The sequence below is a fragment of the Natrix helvetica genome (genome assembly GCF_964273705.1).
Source record: "Natrix helvetica genome assembly, chromosome: 3".
Taxonomy (NCBI): domain Eukaryota; kingdom Metazoa; phylum Chordata; class Lepidosauria; order Squamata; family Natricidae; genus Natrix; species Natrix helvetica.
In genome coordinates, this window is record NC_138549.1 from 60,053,862 (window position 1) to 60,077,737 (window position 23,876).

Sequence of the window (23,876 nt, forward strand, 5' to 3'; positions counted from 1 at the left end):
GTACACCTCTATCCATACTAAGAAGTTCTGCGTATGTAGTTACATCTTGTTTTTGTTCTATACTTATGTTCTCTATACATAAGGGCACCCCCCACATAGGTATCTTGTCATTTAGCCTGTATTGATATTTTTTCCAAACACGCAGTAAGGCATTCCTTAAAATATGACTTTTAAAGATCTTGTCTGCCTTCTTGTCATATATTAAATAAGCATGCCAGCCATATACCAAATCATAACCCTCAATATTCAATATTCTATCCTCTGTTAGGTTAATCCAATCATTAATTGTTGTTAAAACTGCTGCTTCATAGTATAATTTTAAGTTGGGCATTTTTAAGCCTCCTCTTTCACGTATGTCTTGCATTATTTTAAGTTTTATTCTCGGTTTCTTTCCTGCCCAAAGTTGTTAATACCTTTCTGCCATTCTTCCAAATTTGCGTCTTTTTAAAGTATTGGTATCATTTGAAAGAAGAATAGAAACTTGGGCAAAACATTCATTTTAACTGCTGCTTTCTTCCCAGCAAAGACAATTGTAATTTTTTCCATTTATTCATTTCTATCTGTATTTTATGCCATAATGGTTCATAATTGTACTTATATAATTTCCCATTTGAGGTTGTAATATAAATTCCTAAATATTTAACCTTTTTTACTGTCTCACATCCTGTTACTCTTTCTAATTCTTTTTTTTTTTTGGGGGGGGGGGGGTTCGTAGTCATATTTTTAGCTATCATCTTTGTCTTCCCTAGATTTACTTTGAACCCTGATACTTGACCATATTGATTAATTATATTCATTAGACCTATAACTGATTCCCCCGGCTGGGTTAAAGTTACAACCAAGTCGTCCGCAGATGCTCTTACTCTGTATTCGTAGTGCCTAATCTTAATTCCTTGTAGTTCGTCAGACCCACGTATTCTGTTCAATAACAATTCCAGGGTTAAAATAAACAATAATGGAGACAAGGGACACCCCTGTCTTGTTCCTTTTTCAATTTAAAAAGATTCTGTTAAGCCTCCATTAACTATAATTTGTGCTGTCTGTTTCTGGTATATTGCTTTGATAGATTGCATGAAATGCTCTCCGAACTGCATCTTTTGTAGTATTTTTATTAAAAATTGCCAATTGATTTGGTCGAATGCTTTCTCCGTATCTAAGAATAAGAGCACTGCCGGGACTTGGTTATACTTTCCCAAATATTCCATTATATTAATGATTTGTCTTACATTACTTTTCATTTGTCTCCCCTGTATAAAACCAGACTGATCATTGTGAATCATTTGTTGTGCAATTGGCATTAACCTATTTACCAATATTTTAGCAAAAATTTTATAGTCTGTATTAAGTAATGAAATAGGCCTGTAGTTTTTTGGCTGGGTAGGATCCTGATCTTCTTTTGGAATCAATGAAATAAAAGCTGTTTTCCAGGATGATGGGACCCTGCCTTCCATTTGAATTTTATTAAATAGTTTCCTAAGAGGTTCCATCATTTCTAGTTGTAATTTTTTATAATAAACTGCTGTCAAGCCATCTGTGCCAGGAGCTTTGCCGATTTTTAACTGCTTAATTGCCAGGAAGATTTCGGACCCTACTCTTATAGGGTACAGCTCAACGATGGGTGACTGTGGCGCCAACACATCAATCAACTCAGATGACGAGCCATAGATGCGGCAGACCAGCACCCAGGACAGCCCAGTCCTTTCCTGGGGAACTAACACCTCCAGAAACCTTTCCAACATGGCGGGAGGCACTCCTAACACACCCCACTGATGCATTCTCATTGCCAGGCTTACCAGAAGATCCAGGCTATCCTGCGGCGATCAAGCCTCACACCGATGCATCTGCGCAGTCTCCAGTAGTTCCGAAGGACTCTTCACCAGCTCCTCCTTCTGTGGCCACCACCCCTGAACTAAGACGATCTGGGCAGAGTTAACGCCAGCTCACGTACTTGGCTGACTACACATGTGCTAAATGGGAGGAGAGGGGTGTTAAATCCTCAGGGCTATGATGCCATTGAAAGACATTGCCGGCTCCTGATTGGCTAAGATGCGAGCAGCCAGCCAGTGGGAAAATGCAGCCATCCTATTGGTTCAGCCGTCTGAGAGCTCCTATATAAAAAGCTGTCAGATGGCAAATGTTGCTGTTTGCCTGTTCAGAGTTTGCCTTGCGTTTTGCCTTGTTAATTGTTAGAATAAAGGTTGTCTGTTAGTTTTCAACCTGCCTTGCCTCAGTTTCTGCCTGCCTAGTTCTCCATACAGAATAGACAGGATCACATGATTTGAGGCCTGAGGGAAAAAGGGAAGAGATGCCGAGAGTGCCCTGGTTTTATGCCCTCTCTGGGCTTTTGAATTTGAGTTTGTATTCTGATTGGTTGTCAGACTCCCATGAGGCCATGCAGGGCAACTCTGTAGGCTGTCCTGAGTCCCAGGATTGGTTGAGCCTTTGCTGGGTGATGATGTAATGAAAGGGCTTTGGGATTCCTATTATGGCTGTGCCTAAAGGAGATAAATCTTTGTTACGTAGAATAGACCAGCTCAGGCCTTAATAGCCATTTGACAAAGGTGGTGGGGGGCTGAGTTTCTGCCTCCCTTTTAGGGGAATTATTCTGTCCTTTTAATAATTCCTAAAATATCTTATTTTCCTAGGAGATGGGTGAGTGTAACTTCCTACAGCTTGTAAGTACTTTACAAAGGTAAACTTTTGGGGGGTTACTTTGCTTATTTGCGTTTGCCTTGGAATTGCTTGCAGAAATATTAGCCAGCGTCTACAGTAAACAGATTCAATACTGTGAAGTTCAGTTGCATTCTAGTGTACTGTATTGATTTGTTTTTGCTTTGAGGATTAGTGTGTACTAATGTAGATTGCTTGTAGAACAACTGACGGGCAGTTGGCAGCAATTCTCTCCTGGAGGTTCCATATTGGTGTGGGAAGCACACACCCCCACACTCCTAGAATAATGAAATATTTTGGGAAATATTAAAAAGGCAGGATAGAATATTTCCCCTAAAGAAGAAATGGGAAAAAAATCTTAAGGGAGGCAGAAACCAGCACCAAGCAGAATCCCTGCTCCCAAGTAGAAAGTGAGGAGGCCAATTTTTAGAAATGCAGATTTGATAATCCATTCAAGACAGGATATTTCTAAACTCCTTGGCAGAATGGTAGGATTAGAAATCAGCCTCTCCCCCAAGATCCAATACAGAAGGAAAATCATTAACCACAATAGGACTTGCCCAACATCCTTTCAGAACACAAGCCACTTCATTGCACCACCCCCAGAACAGTCCAAACTCCAAAGTCACAAAAACCTATAAAGATCCATCAACTCATTCAACCATTTTGTCAGCTGCACCAGAACCACAAACCCTGGTGGTTCTGCTTCATCAATAAACCTTTCTTTCCAATCAGCCTCAATGTTGTTTCCAGCGTTTTTTCTCCCAACTTGGAACTGACCCAGCTGGATTTTCCTTCCAACAATTGGGAACCTTGCAAATTCATCCCTCCATCCTAATTTAAGTCCAGGCACTTGCCTGGAGGTACTGCAGCCTCACCTTGCAAAACAGCTGATAGGTTAGTGGTAGCCACTCCAGCTCGGGAATGCTGCAAACTCTTGGGGTCTCTTTGTTTACTTAATAATAGCAGAGGTCATTTAATGATACAAAGGAAACAATAAACCCTATCTTTGTTTACGTAACAACCTGATTGATTTGCTTAACAAGCACAGTTAGAAATATTTTAAAAATGAGTCTGATTCACTTTAAAACAGTTTTGATTTGCAACCCCAATAAACAGGCTCCATTAGGGTTATATCTTGAGGACTACCTATACAGGTGACTTATTATTGCTGTTGGATTGTATTGTGTTCCTGATTTCACATGTAGAGCATTCATTAGATTGTAAAGCAGTATCAAGATATCTCAAACTCATCTGCTATTTTTTTGGGGGGGGGTGAGGTGTCACACATGCATCTAATAGTTACTAAAAGTTTTGATGATGTTTCTCTTATGCATATGTTGTCCTATTTACATGTTTTTTATAATGTGTTAAGAATAAAATCTCAGCATTTGTCATGCAGGCATTTCTGAATGTTATAGGGCTATGATGGAGAGCCTATGGCATGAGTGCCCATCATGGTACGCAGAGCCCTATTTATGGGTACACCTGCAATCACGAATTTGGAATTGATTGAACTTTTTCATTAGCGTGCTTCACAATGGGGGAGACCAGGTCCCGTCCTCCTCCTGAAGCCCATTATGATGCAGAGCCACAATGTGATCCTGGGTTGTTTCAGCTCAGCAAAAAAAAAGTAATTTCTTTTCCTACAGAGCTAACTGTGTTGGGATGCCCTGCCTCCCCACCAGCCAGCTGAGCATGGGAGTGCTGCTCCTGGGCTCTTTGGCCTTTGGATGTCATTCCCACCACCCAGCATCAGTTCTGGGGTTCCTTCCCCAGCCCCCTCAGAAACAGAGGGAGGCAGAGAGAGAGAGAGATAGGGAGGGAGAGAGAGAGAAACAGAGAGAGGGAGGAGGGAAAGAGTAGAGAGGGAAAGAGAGAGGGAGGGAAAGAGAAATGATACTACAAAAGTCTTTCTTTTTTATTGTTGCTAAACGTAATGTATCAAAAGCAGGAAAAGTCACCCCAAAGGAGTCTTTGAGGGCTGAACGCTGAAAGGCACTAAGAGGCAGATTTCCTCTGCCTTCTGCATTCCCACCCAGCGCTAAAGCGGACCAAACTGGCCAGGGTCTCCTCGCTAAGGGTCCTCGATGAGCCCGTTTACCAATTCTGCCTGGCGTAGCTCCACAGCTCGTGTGTCGCTCCCGAGCTGGCGCCACAGCGGCGGCAGGGAAGGTGTGTGCCCTGTCTACTCCGCCCTCGCTGGCCAGAGGTGGGGCTCCATGCCGCCGCCTCCCAGTCAGAGCACCATGTTTGTTTGCTTGCTGTTTGCCTCTGAGGAGGGAGCTGTACTCAGGCTGCCTGGGACCCCACTGTGGGGGGAGAGAGGGAGCAGGAAAGGGGGGTGTCTCTGACAGGATCCAGATTGGGGTTGCCTTATTTTGTGTGGATCTCTAACACTTGGCTTTGCCTGCCAGCATCCCCTACCCCTCCACAGCCCAAGTGGTTGGATTCACACAACATGTGAAGCTGGACAGGAGAGCAAGGAAAGATAGATAGATAGAGAGATAAAGAGAGGGAGGGAGGGAAAGAGAGACAGAGAGTGGGGAAAGAGAAAGGGATGGAATGAGAGGGAGAGAAGAGAGGGGGAGGGAAAGAGAAATGATATTACAAAATTTTGTTGTTGTTGTTGCTGAACATAATATTTCAAAAGCAGAAAAAAAATGGAGGGGCATAAAAGTGCATTTATCACATTTTTCTTAGAACAATTAGCTGAACTCTGCATTATCATTATTTTAGGTTGTAAAACCTCATTATTCAGGTTAAATTGCCAGCACTTTGCAATAAATAAATCGGTTTTGGATTGCAGTTTGGGCACTCAGTCTCTAAAAATTTCACCATTATTGTTATAGGATGATCCCAAGTCTCCATTGATTCTCTTACTTTTTTTTATAGGACAGGAGTATTGTTAATATCAATCTGCATTCACAACACTGCAGTCTGTCAGCCTTATGCCAGAAATCCATCCATCCATACTCAAAATGTGGGATGTCCTGGGATTATGGCAGATAACATGAGCAACTTGCCTCTTTATTCATGAAAGGACATTTTAGAATCATTTTAAATAAATACAGAATTGAAGCAGGAAACAGGAAGAAACTCGGAACTAGAGCTGCAAACACTGAGCTAAATTGGAAACTGGAATTTGAAACTTAAAATTTGAATTTTCTTGGAATCAGGCATGTCAAATTAATTGAGACAAAGAGAATAACTGTTTAATGGGAATTTTAATATTATTTTACTAAGTCTAGTCATGAAACTATTGTGATATTCGTGAATGTTCAAAGTTCTACTGTAATTTTTTTTTGTAATATATGCAACTGGATGCTGAATTCCTACTTTGGGTTCTATTCCAGAATTTTTTTTTCTTTATGGAAATCATATATTAATGTATTTGAAACTGTTGTACTGCTTCAAAACTTTCTTTGCTGGGTTCAAATTTTCCGCTGGGAAGTGTTGCCGATGCAGCGAAATAATTTCAGCGGAACAGCTGTGTAAAGGCCGGGTCTTTTATTTTTCAGGAGGAGGTACAAGCAGCAGCAAGGACACACATTTCTGGGCCAGCTACCAAACTGAGAGTGACTAGATAATTTTATACTCTTTTTACCTTTGAAGTCTGATTTTTGTGGCTTTGTGCTAATGATTCTGGCTTTTGTGCTGTTGGAAGAAATGTCCTTCTGGGTTCAGCTCCAAGTGGGGAAAAAGACACTGGAGACATGAGGGTTGCTTGGAAAGATGGTTTTAATGGTGGACAGGATCACATGGCTTGAGTCCTGAACAGAAAAGGTGGTCACATGCTTCAATGTTGGTGGAGAAAAAGAGAGAAGGAAAGGGAAGGGCTGAAGAAGGGCTTGCAGGGCTTTTTATAATCTGTTCAGCCCCACCTATGTTTCCTGTTCCTGTGTAAGAAATGTATTCTGATTGGTTGTCAGACTCACATGGGCTCATGCAAGGGCAACCCTCTAGGCTGAGTTTTGAATCCAGGTTTGGTTGAGTTCAGATGCCATGTGGTCAGTTGAGTAAAGGCTTATATTATCATGCCTTCATTCCCATCCCCCTGGAGCTGAAGGGGAGAACTCTTTTATTATGTAAAGAGACTGGCTCAGGCTTTAATGGCTCATGGACAAAAGGTGGGGCAGGAAGCTGCAGGGAGAATTAGCTTGTCTTTTTGAAACATGTTTCTTTTCATATCCAGAGAAATATTCTGCCTTTTCAATATTTCCTAGGATATTTCATTTTTCTGGGCTGGGTGATAACTTCCTACAGTGTGATTCCTGTGTTAACAGTTTCATTCCTATTTTGCTCTTTGTGATTCTTCTGCCTGGAGTACCGGCAAGAAAGTGTTTGCTAGTATAATTTAATTTTTATTTGCCCCAAGTGTGTTTCCCCAAACTGATATTGTTTTTATAATCTGTCTTTAGCACCTTTGTTTTGCTTCCCCCTTGTCATTTTGGCCTGTCTCCTCCTATATCTACATTTCCTGTTTTTCCCTCCACTATATTGGAATTTTAATTACTCTGGTTTTATTTTTCTTCTTGGGCTATCTGTTTCTATGAGGATTTTTAATGATTTTCTATTGGAATGTGTTTTGATGTTGACTCTTAAATAGCTTTTATTTTAATGTTTTTGGAGCTGCAGTTTCCAGTTTTTTCTAAAAGCTTCTATTGGTGCCATTGTTTCTGAATTTAGGATTTTTATCCTTTTTCTTTTAGTGGTAATACTGTCTGGGTAAGTTCCTCCTGTTTCCGTCCTACAAAACTACTCTGGGGCAGAGTTCTCTTTTTGTAGCAGATTAGTACCATTCTGTAGCTTCTTCCAATTTTGCGTTTTGGATATTTAAAATGTAAGAGGGTTTTTTCCAGCTGCTTTTGCTTTTCTTGCCTAATAAACCTTAGTTTTTTTATCTCTGACAAGACTGACCTATCCCACAAGGAGGAAAAATAGGCTGAAAGGTCTGGTGATCTGTCTGTACAATATAAGAAAAGGGGGTAATATTTTTTTAAAGTATGTTCGTTTTTATTTATCCCTTTTTAATCTCCAGAAAGGCAATAGAGCGTTAGCTCTTTCAAACTGCAGGGGGAAGTGGAAGACACGAGTAGAGGCAGACGAAGTGGTAGCACTGGGATCCATCAAGTTGCTAACTCAGCAGGAAGCAGCACTGGGAAGTGAAGACACGGAGGAATTAAAGGGGAAGGGGCATCACAGATCTCCGGATCTCTATTTTTAAAGCTCAGCAATTGCCTTTAGGAAGTTACTATGCCGATTCCTTCTTGCTTTATATAGCTGGGTAGAAGTCGCCTATATCAGCCTTCCTCCGCTCTCCAAGAAAAGCAGTCTGTATATATTAAGAAGAGGGGAAAAGCAGACAGGAGATTTTCTGTTCCCTCCACACTCCCCGGCAATACGAAGGCTTTGTCAGACCAGCGAAACGGCCGAAAGCCAAGACAAAGACTACACCAGCCTTTTCGCCATGACGCAATACTACATACAGGAGGGGGTGGAGCTCCCGCCAAATTTGAACGGCGCATTCCGTTTGCGATGGTAACGGGGGATTATTGAAAGTTTCCTCCCTCCGCTCGACCGTCGTCTGCGTTTTTATGAGCGTAGCTATCTCCGGGGAAGGAAGAGACCGCTGCCTCCATGTAAGAGCAACTCCGGCAGGGCCAGGCGTTCGTGACTTGCGAAAAGGGCAGAGAACAGCCTTCGTACTTCCAATGGGCTTCCATTTGAAGAGGATGGCTGCATTTTCCTAAACTTGCTTGGGAGCACCCGGCTTGCAGGGTGGGGGATTAGAAGAATTCCTGAATTTGGTGGGGTGGGGTGGTAGCGTTTGGCATCGGGAGAGGCAGTGGGGCTTCTAAGAGATGTTATTAGGTGGGTCATCTGGTGGATAATGGAAAGTGAAGAAGTATATTTTATGTAAACTCAAAATATACATTTTCTTTCGACAACCCTACCCCGTAACTGTTGTTATTTACTTAATTTATATCCCGTCTTTATTATTTTTACAAACAACTCAAGGTGGCAAACATCTAATACTACTGCATCCTATTTTCACCACAGGAACAAACTTTTGAAGGTGGGGTTTTCCCCTCAACTTTTTAATATATAATTCAAGGGGCAAATGTACTCTAATATTCTTGCCTACTACAGTATTTTCCCTGTAACAACAACTCTGTGAGGTGAGTTTGACTCTGAGACAGGTACTACTCCAAAATCACCCATCCAACTTTCATGACCAAGGGAGGACTGGAGCTCATAGTCCTGCTTTCTAGACCAGCTTCACCACAACACACTGATTTTCTAGTTCCGTGATGGCAAACTATGGCATGTGTGCTGTTGCCAGCTGGTCTTCTGGTTTCCAGCACTGGCCAGCTGATCTTCGCGCGTGCCAGTGCCCCGGAAACCTGATGACCACCTGGTCTTTGGGTTTCCGGCAGGCCAGGACATGTGAAGACCAGGTCGCAAACCAGAAGACCAGGTGGCTGGTGTGTCGCTGCGCACCAGCCAGCTGGTCTTCGAGTTTCTGCGGTTCCAGCATGGGCATGCATTCCAGTTTGGGCACTCAGTGTCGAAAAGGTTCCCCATCACTGCTCTAGTTTCTTTCTGTCTGGCTTATGAGCTGCAAGAGGCTTTGACGTTCTTGAAAACCAGCCTCTGTGCCTCAGTACTACTGTTTCCCTGAGATGCCAAGAAAAGCCTTGCAATCTTGAGGGATGATAATGCTATCTGAACTTGCTGGGGCAACTTCAGGATTTTTTCTACTAACTGAGTAACTTTTTAGTGATTATCAGCAGCTGTTATATAGCATACAGAGATAAAGCACTGGGACTATGATTAGTTTACAATTCTGTACTGCCTTGAACAGCGGGTTTTCCCCCCAGTTTCCCAGTCTTATAGCTTTTATATTTGGTGTATATTTTACCCAAGTATTAACCAAGCCTAACCATGCTTTATTTTTGACCAAAGGCAATATACATCAATCAGAATCTGTCTGGAAGGGACCTTGGAGGTCTTTTAGTCCAACCCCTGCTCCTACACCATTTCAGACAAGTGTCCATTCTTAAAAAAATGTCCAGATGAAGCACCCACAGCTTCTGAAGGCAAGCTGTTCCACTGGTTAAATGTTCTCACTGTTAGGAAGTTTCTCCTTAATTCCAGGTTGCTTCTTTCCTTGATTAGTTTCCATCCATTGGTTCTTGTCCTGCCCTCTGGAAAATAAATTGTCTCTCTCTGTGGCATCCTCTCAGATAATAAAATATTGCTATGATGTCTCCCCTAGTGGTTCTTTTTTCTAGATTAGCCAAACCCAAATCCTGCAACTGTTCTTCATATGTTTTAGTTTCCAGGCCTTTAAATATCTTAGTTGTTCTTCTACTCCAGTGGTTCTCAACTTGTGGGTCGGGACCCCTTTGGGGGTTGAACGACCCTTTCACAGGGGTCGCCTAAGACCATCGGAAAGCACATATTTTTGATGGTCTTAGGAACCGAGACACCAATTTTATCGTTGGGGGTCACCACAACATGAGGAACTGTATTAAAGGGTCGCGGCATTGGAAAGGTTGAGAACCACTGTTCTACTCACTTTTTCCAAAGTCTCAACATCTTTGTTGTAATGTGTGACCAAACCATGATGCAGTATTCTAAGTGTGGCCTTACTAAGGATTTATAAAGCGGTACTACCAGTAATATTTCACGTGATTTTGATTCTGTGCTTCTGTTTGTACAACCAAAGATTGAATTATCTTTTTTGGCTGCTGTTGTACATTTCTGGCTTATATTTAAGTGATTGTCCACTAGGATTCCAAGGTCCCTCCACAGTTACTGTTTTCAAGCTAGGTTTAACTTAATCTGTACCTGTACCTTTGGTTTTTCCTGTCTAAAAGTAAAACTTTGCTTTTCTCCATATTAAATTTCATTTTGATTCATAGGACCCATTGTTCAAGTCTGTCCAGATCTTTTTGGATTCTGAGCTTGTCTTCTGGGGTGTTGGCTATTCCTGTCAGCTTAGTGTCATCTGCACATTTGATGAGTTTCCCTTCTATTCCCTCATCTAAGTCATTTATGAAGATATTGAAGAGTGCTAGGCCTAAGACAGAACTTTGTGGTACCCCACTGCTTACTTCCCTTCTTGTAGATCTAGTACCATTAAGGACTACTCATTGGTTATGGTTTGTTAGCTAGTTACAAATATATCTGGTGGTGATGCTGCTATATCACATTTTTCTAGTTTACCAAGAAGTACCGTATTTTTCAGAATATAAGACGCACTGTTTCCCCCCCAAAGGCTGAAAATTTGGGTGCATCTTATATTCCAAATGTAGCTTTTTTGAAGCTTGTTTTCAGTCCTAATGAGGTGCTAATGAGTGAAGTGATCTGATCTTCCATGCTTTGCCTGCTTTTCTCATTGCTCCCTCCCACGTTACCACCTCATTAGGGCTGAAAAAAAGCTTTGAATATTTTTACTGCAGCATACTCACCCCTTTGGATACTGTTAGTGAGGCTTGGAAGAGTAGAGGCAAACAAAATGGAGTCTGCTTCAAAAACAATTTTTCAAGGAATGGAAAATCTACTTTTCTCCAATGCAACACATTCTTTTGCAAATTGTGACTATCTTCTTTGAATTTTCTCATTTAAGTGTGCCCTTCAACTTTTCTGTGGAGCAGATAATTTGCTAGTATTACTGCTCCAAGTTTCCAGAATAGAAATAGCATCGATCATGCTGGTTGATGATCTCAGATAGAGTTTAGATAGGAAAAAAAAGTCTTTTTTGGTCCAAATAGACTTCTCACTTGCCCTTAATAATGATTGTTTGTAATGATTGTAAGTGATTGTTAATCAGTGTGGCCTCACTTGGAATATATAGTCCAGGGGATAAAAAGCATGCACGCTCAAAACAGCATCTGTATATGCTGAAGCTGACTAGACTAAGGACGCTAGCCAGATGAATACCTGGTAGGCAGAATTTTTCCCCTATTCCCCCCCCCCCCCCAAAAAAAAACCCCCTAAGGTGTGTCATACTCCGGTGCGTCTTATTCTCCGAAAAATACTGTATGTTGTGGTCTACTTTGTCAAATGTCTTGCTGAAGTCTAAATATAATACTGTATGTCCAAAGCATTTTGCTGGTCTACTAAGTTAGTCACTTTGTCAAAGAATGAAATAAGATTAGTTTGGCATGATCGTTTTTTAGCAAACCCATGTTGGCTTTTAGTTATAACTTTGTTTCTAGATGTTTGCAGATTTGTTTTTTGATTATCATTTCCAGTGAAATTAAAATAATTAATTTCTTCCCAGGTATTGATGTAGTTTCCTGGGTCTATAGTTTCCTGGGTCTGTTTTATTTTTATTTTTTGAAGATGGGAACCACATCAGCTGTTTCCAATCCAGGTTATTGCCCAGTGTTCCAGGATTTTTAAAAGATAGGATACAATGGTTCTGAGATAACATCTGCCAGCTCCTTCAGAACTCTGGAATGTTATCCATCAGGTCTTGGTGATTTATATTTCTCAAGATTCTATAGGTGTTTAACCATTTTCTTGCTTTATTTTTCTTTTATGGTTAGGTTTTTGGTAGGTTGGGCTATAGTTTCTTTTTGTGTGAAGACTGATGCAAAGAATGAGTTAAGCAGCTCTGCTTTCTCTCTGCTCTCTGTTACTTCTTTGCCATCCTCTCTTAAGTGGACTGACTTTCCTTGACTTTTTTCTTGTTATTTATATGTTGAAAGAAACTTTAAAATATATATATTTATATATTTGACTTTTGTTACAAGTCTTTGTTCATTCTGAGCCTTTGCTTTCCTGACTTCATCTTTGCAGATTTTGGCTATCTGCTGATCGCCCACTTTCCATTTTTTGTACTTGTCCTTTTTGTGTCTCAGGCAAGATTGGCTAACTACTGCTACAAGCAAGGATTTATTTATGCAATTTTTATATTTACATAATATCTTTATTTTTTGCAGGATGGATAATTGTACTTTTCCAAGATACAGTGCCAATGACATTGTAGTACACATTCGCAACTCTTTGTTAAGTGGAAATGAAGCTAAAAATTTTTCAAAAAGTGATTTATTTCCAAATGTGAAGGTAAGAGTTTTTATATTCAGTGGAATTGGAGTTCAAAGCTATAGTATATGCATTGCATGTTGGCTTTAATTTTTTTGAGTGTTTTCAAGTCAGTTTTTGACTCCTGGCGACTGCCTGAACAAATCCCTGAAGTTTTATTGGCAAGTTTTTTGGAAGTTTCTTGCCATTACCTGCTGCGTAGGATGAGAGGAAAACACTAGCCCCCTATGGTCTTGTTTCTTCAGTCTTCTGGAAAAACGAAACACTAGAAAAACTACTTTTTGAGATTCAACAGATACGTTAAGAAATATTAATGAAATCTCATTAATCATTAAACGAGAATGTTGTACAATCTAATTTAAGAGGGAATGATCTGTACTTATTAACAAATCATCTTGGTTTAGTATTCTATCATTCACCCCAGCCACCCCTAATAATAGCATTTTTATTTCTCTTTCTTATCCAACTGCTCTTGATTGAACCATTGTGCTAAGATTCCTGGATCTTTAAACATGTGTGCATGTATTTCACATATAGCACCACTGTTCTCTTATGTGACCTATTTGTTGTACCTTTCAGTCCTTGCATGCTAGTCTTGCATTTCATCCCATAAAATTTCAGGGATTATTAAATCATATTTACCTCCATGGAGGCTTTCATTTCCTGCTTATTCCCATATGCCACGTTGTTCCCTTTATTTTCACATGGATTAATCAAAAGGGGTAGTTGTCAGTGGATTTAAAGAATCAGAAGCCTTTTCGTCACAAGGAAAAGCAGCATTTCTTTTGGCATCTATTGAGTTGAATAATGTCTGCATTATCACCACAACATAGCCCTTAATAGAGTCTCCACCTCGGTGATGGATAACCTTTTTGTCATGGCATGCCAAAAACATGCGTGCCTGACCCCCTCCCCTGTGCTCCCCCCCCATGCATATGCGCGTGACCCACCCACCCCCACGCCCCGTTTTGGGCCTAACATGCCTCTTTGAAGCCTCCTGGGGCCAAAAATGGGGTGCCTGGGAGGAGCGCTGCACCGCCCACATTGCCCCCTCTGCATGCACGTGTGATCCCCTGTGCATGTGCGTGCATCTCCTGCATGTGCCCCGTGCATGTGCGGCAGAGATCCAAAAAATCAACTGGCCAGCGGGAGGTGCGCATGCATGCACGATGGAACTGAGTTCGGGCGATGGCTTGCGTACCCAAAGAAGGGCTCCTGCTATAGGTTCACCATCACGGCTCTAACTCATATTCAGTAAGATTCATACTGCATCATCTCCAGCACTTCAGGCTTCTCTTCACCTATTTCATCTCTCTCAATTATTCTATGAATCAGGAAGATATCCAGGATCCCTGAGTTAGGGGAGGCCATTTGAGTGTGCTCCAATCAAGTTATTCTGCAACCCTCTCATTCCAGGTGGACTCCTGGGCCTCAGTTAGATTGAGCAGCATATCCTCAGAGCAATGGTGAAATTCAGCAGGTTCTGACAGGTTCTGGAGAACCGGAAGCGAAAATTTTGAGTAGTTCAGAGAACCAGCAAATACCAGCTCTGGCTGGCCCCAGAGTGGGGTGGGAATTGAGATTTTGCAATATCCTTCCCCTGGAGTGGGGAGGGAATGGAGATTTTTCAGTATCCTTCCCCTGCCATGCCCACCAAGCCATGCCCACAGAACCGGTAGTAAAAAAAAATTGAATTTTACCATTGCCTCAGAGACAATCCCAGGATCCTTCTGAAGCCCAAAAGTGTGCATCAGTGCCTGGAGTGAGCAGTCTAATAGATCCTGTCTAATAGATTCTGTCTCCCTGACAGTGCCAGAGAACAGCATTATTCATTAGTTAGTAGTCTAGCCACCAGACATTAAACTTAATATGAGTTATGATTATATGAGATGAAAAGGGAGGTTTAGGCTACTGGATCCAACGTCAGTTATCTTTGTCATTCCCTCTGCTCTTCGTGAATCTACTGTTTTATCTCATTTTTTTTGCAGTGTCTTTTATTGTGGACAGTCAAAACCTGTTTTTGCCACAAAGACTTGAAAACCTCAGTTTTTGGTATAGAATTCTATATCTCTTGCATTTGATTATCAGTTCCATGTACTGTGTTTGCTTTGTTTTTTTGTCTACTTATAGCCAATTGCTTCCTCTCCACTTTTTTGGCATCACCTCCTTTTTTGATGTGGTAAATCTTCATCCTTCATTAATGAAGTGCTGTTAATGAGTCATTGATTTTTCCTTCCAAGAATCACAAGGGTGACATATGACTTCCCAATGATGTTACTTTTTTTCGGTGGCTCTGATGGTCAAAGTTATTATGTTTTTTTTTGTTCATTTCTATTCTTTTACCAAACTTCATTGGCAAACACCTTTTCGTTCTTCCTGTTCTTTTGCCCAATGAGCCTGCTCCTTGGAACCGGCCTGTAGGAGGAATATTAAAAATAATTAATTTCTGCTAATTAATTTTCTAATTATAGAAAGCAATTACTCAATCACCACATATTTAGAATATGTCCTTTTTATCCTGAACAGTTGAACCTTAGAACGTTCAGTGTTACCAGAATTCTAATTTCTTCCTTGGTGTTAAAATGGCATTTCTCATAACAATAATCCAGTGAAGTAGGTTGGACTAAGAGTGCCTGGCCTTAAGTCACCTATTGAGTTTGCAATATTGAGAGATGTCTTTGAACCTGGGTCTTTTCAGAGCTATGTCTTGTATTCTAAATACTATGCCTAAAGTTGACTTGTTAGACATGTAAGGTAATTTTCAGCTTCTTAAGTGAAAGCATAGGGGAGTCTGTTAAAATTACTTTTGTGGAATTTTATATTTACATTAAAAGTTTTAAGTATTTTTTTCATCAGCTGCACAATTAGGCTTGAAGAAGATTTAGTAATATTTTTATTTTCCCACAGGGTTAATTTTGTAACCAGGAATGATGTCAAAATGCACTGTTAATATGTATTAACATATTTTAAGTTCTTGCCTTGAAGTTACCTTGAACTTTTCAGAGTTTTCACTCTGGTAGCGTTAAGCAAATTAATTAAGTTCTAAGTAAAATAAAATTCATACATTGTTCATTTGGTTAAATTGTACTTCTCTTTTTAGCCTGAAATATTGCGTATGATTTTCATGAGAGTTTTACAAAGTGTGTATGGGATCCGTGTGGAACATTTTTACACGGTAAGAATATATTAAGTAATGGGGAAATGCATTGAAACTAGAATGAGGTGGAGCCTTAGTAATTCCCTATATTGTTTTACTTTGCCTTTAAAGACTAACAGATTTATTGTATGTGTTATTGCCTTAAGACAGATATTACATTAAGTCAGGGGTCCTCAAACTTTAAACAAGGGAGCCAATGTTTCTATATATAATGTTTGTCAAAATTTTATATTCAAAGCGTAGAATGTTCACCACTTAATGATAGGGATATCTAATTAATCTATAGATGTACCGTGTTTCCCCGAAAATACGACAGGGTCTTATATTTTTTTGACCCACGAAATATGGCCTTGGGCTTATTAGAGGGGGAGAGCTTATTATTTTTCAGGTGCAGGAAGCAGCAAGCCCACCAGCCCCACCCTCTCCGTCCCACCATCTGCTTGCCTGTGGCCACAATGACCCAAGTTTTCCTTGCATCCTGGACTTCGCCTGTCCTGCTTGCTGGCCGCAGAACAGCTGACTGTGCTGCTCTGGCCTCGCGGGGGGTGGGGGAGCTCTTCCTGGCAGAACGAACGAACACACACACACACACACACACACACACACCCTCCCCCTCCAAGGCAGCCACATCCCTTCACTAACTTGCTTTCCAGCTCCATTCTCCATTCCACATGCAGGACAAGAAAAGTAGACTGTGTGCCTATGGTAAAAAAAATACAGAAAATACCTTCCAAGTTCTCGCAAAAAAAAAAAAAAAAAGATCTCGCGAAGTTGGAAGTAAACTAACCAACTACTTTTCTTGCCCTGCACGTGGCAGTGGAGCAGGAAAGCAGGTTAGTGGAGGGATGTGGCTGCCTTGGGAGGGGGGGGGGCTCTGCACAGACGCAGAGGCGGCTTCGGATAGAGCATTTGGGGGATGTGCGTCTGCGCTGAAATCCCAAGGAAAGAACGATTGCCAGGAAAAGGGGTGGGGGGGGATTTTGCCTCTTATCGTATGTGCTGAACTTCAGAACAGGGTAAGAGGAAGGAAAATCTCCCCTCCCCATTTTCAAGCCGTTCGCAAAAATGCCTCATTCCGAGTCTTCAACCCTACAATATGCTGAAGGCTCAAAATGGAACGTTTTTGCAAACCGTTTGAAAATATGGAGGGAGATATTCCTGCCTTTCCCCCTGTTCTGAAGGTCACAGACTGACAAAACCTTCCCTCCTGGATGCCTTCAATCCTGGATAATGTGAAGGCTTGGAATGTGGCGTTTTTCAAACCTCTTGAAAATGGGGAGGGGGGATTTTCCTTCCTCTTATGTATCCTGTTCTCAGTCTGTGCTGACCTTCAGAACAGGGGGAGAGGCAGGAATATCTCCCCATTTTCAAGCCATTTGCAAAAACGCCCCATTTCGAGCCTTCAATGTGAATATGCAGGTGAGAAGCTCCTACCTCCTGTAGGCATTAAAATCCATACTCTTGGGACATTGGAAGAAGCCCTGCGAGGAGACGCTGCTGCCAAAGTTCAGGAAATCTCCCCCCCCCCCCCCCCCAACCTGCAGATCGTCCTTTCAAAGAGGAGTTTCACCAGGATGAAGAGATGGCTGAAGGCGGCGTTTGTGTCACCTTCATCCTGGTGAAACTCACCTTTGAAAGGACGATTTGCAGGTGGGGAGGATTTCCTGCACTTTGGCAGCAGCGTCTCCTCGCAGGGCTTCTTTCGATGTCCCAAGAGTATGGATTTTAATGCCTTTTTTTTCCCTGCTCCGTGGACGGAATTGCGAGCTGTGACTGTCACCGTTAGGCAAGGAGGGCATGAGGCATTTGGGTTGTGTTGCTTGGGCTCCTGCTTCTTTTGCAGCAGCGATTGGCTGCAAAAGCGACCGGCATTTGCTGTAGGTAGAGGCCTGAGCAGCACCCGCGAATCAGCTGTTTTGTGAACGGAGCGGCCCAACTGATCCGATTAAGGGGCCAAGAAGCCCTGAGGTGACCGGGGAAGGGAAGGGCTGCCCCCTGTTCTGGCTAAACCCACCCCTTCACTATGGCTTATTTTAGGGGGAGGGTTTATATTTTTGCTCACCGCGAAAATCTGGCATGGCCTTAGTTTCAGGACATGTCGTATTTTCGGGGAAACATGGTAGTTAAAATATAAATGAAGAATCTAGACAATGTGGTGACATTTTTAATTTCTCTTGACTAGGTGAAGATTTGTGTCATAATTTACCAGAAATTGAATAATTATCACACTCCAGTTCTACATCTTTTGTAGATGGATTATACCATTAGTATGGCAGTTGATTATTGTAAAATTACAGTGTTCTGTAATTAAACGTATAGTCCTAACACTTATTATAGGTGTACACAGTCATGTGAAAATGTGGACTGTGATAACCCACTATATATGGATATCTTGCTAAAAATGAATTTTATATTATCAGGGAACTGAATGAAAAGATTACATATTTCATTGGTTATTCCTTATTGATTATCTCCAATTAGATGCCAATGACATTTGAAACAGCATATCCTCAAATTTTTGACGACTTTCTACCCATAGGAAATCTATTTGTTAATATGTAAGTATCCTGAAATCATGTTTTACATTTGATTTTCTTTGGCTTAGTTTTGTTTGTATGAATTTGAATGAGGGGCATGTTGTTGTGCAATTAAAATAGTTAGTAGAATAGATGGTTCTTTTCTTGGGGTAATACATTTTCTGTAAGTATCTAGAATTCATTTTGTATTCAGTGAAATTATGATATTTTAGGGCTATATAGTGCTTCAGGTTTTAAAGTAAAAAATGTGCTCCAGAGCATGCAACAAGACTTCTCTGGTACTCCTTAAACCAAATCAATATTTCTGGAATCATGTGATTGCTTTAATAGTTCTGAAGTGCAGCATTGCCTTTCTATTATATATGCTGGTAGAATTTGCTGACTCAAAGGATTCATTTCTTTGGTGCTGTACTGCTTTACAAAGATAGCTTTGTCAGTAAACACCTAAGAGTTGATTGAAGACTTCAATAAATATAAATATTAACATTTTTAAATTCTATAATTATGACATGTAAGTTGTCATGCAGTATTACAATGAAATTAACATATTTCTCCTAGAGTCCTAGACTGTTTCTGCTTTAATTGTTTTTTAAAAAATGAAGCTAACTTATCTAATTCAAGGGGAATATTAAAATACCTATCTTGATTTGTACATGCGTACCAAATATAAGCCCTACCCCCAAAATAAGTCCTAGTTAAACCCCTACCCACTCGGGTGCATGGGGTGAGGCAAGGCGCACGGGTAAAAATTAAGCTAAGGTGGAGGTGGTGGAGTTGCCCTATTACTAACCTTCGGATAGTTGCATCCAGGCCTCACACACCCCGATACCTGCCTTGCCGACCATTTTCAGGAAAGGTCTCTGCAGTCGACATACATCCAGATTGACATGCATGTTGCACCCGGCCTCCCTTTCATCATCAGATACCTTCAGGAAAGGCTTCTGCAACCAATAATAGAGCTCCGGATTATCCGGATGGCAAAACGGAGGCCAGGAGCGATGCGCATGTGTCAATCCAGACTTCATTTCTCAGCTGCAGAGGCCTTTCCTGAAGGCTCTGATGGTGAAACGAGGCTGGGAAGCACCATGTGCATCAGTCCGGAGCCCGTTTCTGAGTTGCAGAGGCCTTTCATGAAGGCCTCTGACAGCGAAATGGAGGCTGGGGGCAATGCACACAAATGGCAACACATGGCTGCAGAAGAAGTGGGCCGGCAGCTGGCTCCTTGGGTGGGGCTGTTGGTGTCGCCGCCGCAAGGTGAGTCATTGGAAGACCTCCCTTAAAATAAGACCTGGTGCCTTTTTGATGACAAAAGATGTATATAAGACCGGGTCTTATTTTCAGGGAAACACAATAGTAGGACTCTGCAGCACTATTCTGTAACATTTAAGACTCAGGTTATACTTGTTTCCTTTATTATCTTCCTCTGTAATATAATACCAAACAAACAATTACACTATGAATTATGCTGTTTGTTAGGGATGTAACCCTAGTCTTGGGTTGGCTATATATATATATGTATGTATGTATGTATATGTATGTATGTATATATGTATATATGTATATGTATATATGTATATATGTATATATATGCCATGATTGAAATAATGTATCTGCCACTTTAAATGCTCAAGTGAGATGTGATTGGATGCTGCCGCTTTAATCAGCTATAAGAGGGAGTAGGAACTACTATTGTTTCGTTCCTGGTTGTTCCTGTATGTTCTCCGTGCTTGTTATTGGGGTTGAATGCTGTATATTGGATGGTGGCTACTCTGTATATTAGTTACCTGTCTACATGGTGAATCGTGAGTTGAGCATCTGTAAACCAACGTGCTGTATGATAGACTGTGTATATAATTCAAGACTACTTATCGCTTGTTTTGGAGAATGTTTATCCTACTTTATTTTTGTTAACGCAAGTAAAGTTATCCTTGTTTTAACTTTGGCGGATGTGATTGATAGCGTGACTATTCAGCGGCACATTCCTTGCTACCTTCTGCTACTCAACTCTAGTCTCCAAAAGGAGATATACTTAACACTGTTGAAGTAAACATTATAAGTAATCTAATTAAAGAATATGTAAAAACTTTGACAGGGAGCGATTTTTCCCCATCTGTCGTGTCAATGACTTCCAGATTGCAGACATTATACATCCAAGTAAGCATTATTTTTTTTCCCAGATTGTATATGCTTCATAGCTTAAATGGTTATATATTTTTATTTTCCCAAAATTAGTCCACTAGATTTTATTTTATCTTTTTTATAATTAAGTTTACATTTCAATATTAATTTTCTCAAAGGCAATGGTTAGTATAATCATATGGAAATTTATCAGGTTAGTACGCTGCCAGACCAAGTCACGACTGCATGATCTGTCTGACTTACAGGACAGTAGCTTCTCCTATAATGGGAATGCCAATTATGTGGAAGAAGTAGTTATACTTCAGTAAGAAGAAATAGTTCCAAATTTGTTTTATTTTACTACATTTGTATTTTCTCCTTCAGTTCTACCCATTTAATATTTCGAATAATTAAGAAGAAATACAGCATGTGGCTCCAGAACCGCGGGTTGCCAACACCCGCCCTAGTCAAATCATACATGGCTATGGAAAAGTTTTTCAGGCTGTATCTTTAAATTAATGACAACTGTGTTTAGTTTTACTCATGATTTAATAAAGCATTTACTTCCACATTTGAGAACAGTGCATTTGATTTTGGTTACTGCTGATTTGTATTGGATTGCTAGCCACTGTGAAAGGGTTGACAAACTACTTTTAATTTGTTTAAAATATCAGAACAAATATTAAATTTGTATAAAACTTTCAGAATCCTAGCCTCACCTGTGTTCAATTTCAGAACTGGGAACTATTGTTTTTAGAAATGAATTCTAAAATAGATAGAATGAGATTCTTTGCTGTAAACAACTGGATGTTTTGCAATTGTTTGATAATGAATGTGATTCTTAATTGTATAACAGCCATTCAAGCCAGCTCCCTCTTTAAAAAGTATTAAGGTACTAAATTAGATATAAAAATAGAAATCTGAATTGGATTTGCAAAGGTTGCAAGTTCAATTACATGTTTCATTAGGAAGAGCATCAGCCTTATACAATACTTGCCTTTGTTTATATACACAAGACTTGCATTAAGATGTAATCAGCACCCAATAAAACTCATCTGAAGTCATTTAAGGTGCATTTCTGGTATACAGTTCAATAAGCACACAACATTTTCATGGATTCCTTAGGTGCCATATGTCATTTCTTCCTGGGTGGTTTGTTCTTAGACAGATAGGAGTTTAAATCTTAATTTAATTCTTTGAAAAAATGATTAAACCATAGATGTCTTTAAACTTTCTTTTTGTAGAAGGAAACAGGACAGCTCGGTTTTTGAGTGGTATTCTTAATTTTCTATTCTTCTGTGACTCACGGCGTGAAATCTACTTGGAAATCCAGAGTGTACATGTAAGATTAATTTTCACTTTTTTTCCTTGTTAGATCTTCAGAAATGATGATTCTGACAAATTGAGTGTAGTGTATTGCGGAAAGGTTCTTCTAGCTTATTGCATCTTTTGTGTAGTTAATTTCACATTTTTACCTTTCTAACTGTTAATCTGTTACTCATATTTTTTTTGTGCCACTTTAGTAAACAGCTTAGCTATCATTGTATAAAATGCCCATGAAATTACTTTTTCCTTCTAGTTTATTTTCTATTAGTTTTTATTATGTTAACTAAAAATTTCAATAGTATTTAAAAAAGAAACAAAGCATACTAGTTGGCCTTTTTACAAATTCAGCCTGTTCGACAAAAAGCCAAACTTTAAAATTTGTTAAATGCTAATTAATATTAACCTTATTTGATGATCTTGAGTTATCATTTAACTGGTTCTGCAATCTTCTGGAGAAATAAGAGAATAAAAAAGCTTAATGTAGCTTTTGATGAAAGGATACATAAATTACAAGAAAAAAGGCCAAGTAAAATCTGCTTTCTTTCCTTTTTCTCTCAGCAGTAAAAGTTACATTGCAAAGCTGCTGCTGTCTCATCTTGCCTGTAATACCACAGTTATGTTTTTTCTTAAGACTGAAAAATTGGATAACTAGAATTACCATTTGTTCATTAATCATTTACATGTCAGATACGCAAGCAATGATAATGCACTTTTTAGAGTAATTATCCAGATACCATTCAAAAGAGATAATCAATGAGACAAAAAGGAAACAAAAAGACCAAAACATCTCATCACCAGGAATCAAAACCCAGAGGAGCAAAGAACACCAAGATTAACATAAGACTAACAATCAAAAAGCAAGCAGTACCCCAAATTCAGGAACCGCTAAACAAGCTAACAGTAAATGCCCAAGAAAAGAATCACCAAGACCACTCACAACAATACTGACAGGCCAAGCCACTAGAATATAAAATGAGAGCAAACCCCATTCCCTGCTGGCAGACATGATGTTACCTAGTTTTGGTAAAGAAATGTCTGCAAGAAAACAACCAAGCTCAAAGGACCCCTCATTTCAATCCTGAGCTACAAATATCCTTTAAAAGTTGAATGACTTTGCTGAAAGTCCTCCTATCCTCGGGTTTAAAGAACATTCATCTTCTTAATATTTTGACCTGCTGAAGAGCAAGAAAAGATTTTTGAGATGTGATCTGCTGCTATTGAGAAAGTAACACATCTCTCCCATTCCTCTAATTAATTAATCACGGAGACATATATCTTGCTTTCATGTATCTGTAGCCAATATTGCCAGTTCAAACTGTGACAAAACCTGGAGCTATTATAGCCTGATTTGTAGGCAGTAAATAGGCATAAATGTATTAAATAAGGATATACTCTGACCAATATAATTTCACTTTTTATAGTCAGTTGCAATTTTTCTATAATATGTTGAATTGCATGTAATATAAGTTGTTCTTTTTCAAAGAAAACAGCAATGGAGAAAGAGCAACAACTTCAGGTGGCAATCCAGGATGCAACACTGAAGCTGGAAAAGATGGAGTAAGATAACTACCGAATAAGTATTAAAATTATTAAGAATTAATTCATAAGATTGAAGTACTTTCTATCTGGTATAGAATGTTTAATATTTTTTATTTTATTTTTTAATATTATTTATATATAGCAATGCATGAATGGTGTGGTAAGTGGGTAACATACATTTCACTACACATAAACATAGTCTTACTATTCCCAAATATTACATTTCATTTCCATTATTTATACATGCCTTTTACTATCACCCTTCATCTCTGAACCATCTTTCTTTTGTATATCCTAACATATTAATATGTTAATATGTTAATATTTATTAACCCTAATGTGAACCTTCCATTGTTCATATTTTTATACATATTTAGTAGTACAGTCATTCAAAATCTATTTTTCCAATTCTTCATATCTATTTATATTAAAATATTATCCTGATATCTATCACAATGTTAAAATAA

The 23,876-nt window shown here is 39.8% G+C and overlaps 1 protein-coding gene across 2 annotated transcripts in view; it reads left to right on the forward strand.

The window, feature by feature from the left end:
* Positions 1–7,915: 7,915 nt before the first annotated feature.
* Positions 7,916–23,876, forward strand: part of NUF2 (NUF2 component of NDC80 kinetochore complex) — a 54,006-nt gene continuing 38,045 nt past the window's right edge. The window contains exons 1-8 of one of the 2 annotated variants that reach the window (XM_081948779.1): positions 7,916–8,312; positions 8,734–8,852; positions 12,630–12,753; positions 15,833–15,907; positions 18,371–18,447; positions 20,519–20,580; positions 21,789–21,886; positions 23,354–23,427. In XM_081948779.1, the coding sequence (XP_081804905.1) occupies positions 12,631–12,753; positions 15,833–15,907; positions 18,371–18,447; positions 20,519–20,580; positions 21,789–21,886; positions 23,354–23,427 (509 nt within the window). In that variant the 5' untranslated portion in view covers positions 7,916–8,312; positions 8,734–8,852; position 12,630. The remainder of the gene's footprint in view (positions 8,313–8,733; positions 8,853–12,629; positions 12,754–15,832; positions 15,908–18,370; positions 18,448–20,518; positions 20,581–21,788; positions 21,887–23,353; positions 23,428–23,876) is intronic. The other variant, XM_081948778.1, reaches the window with a different exon arrangement.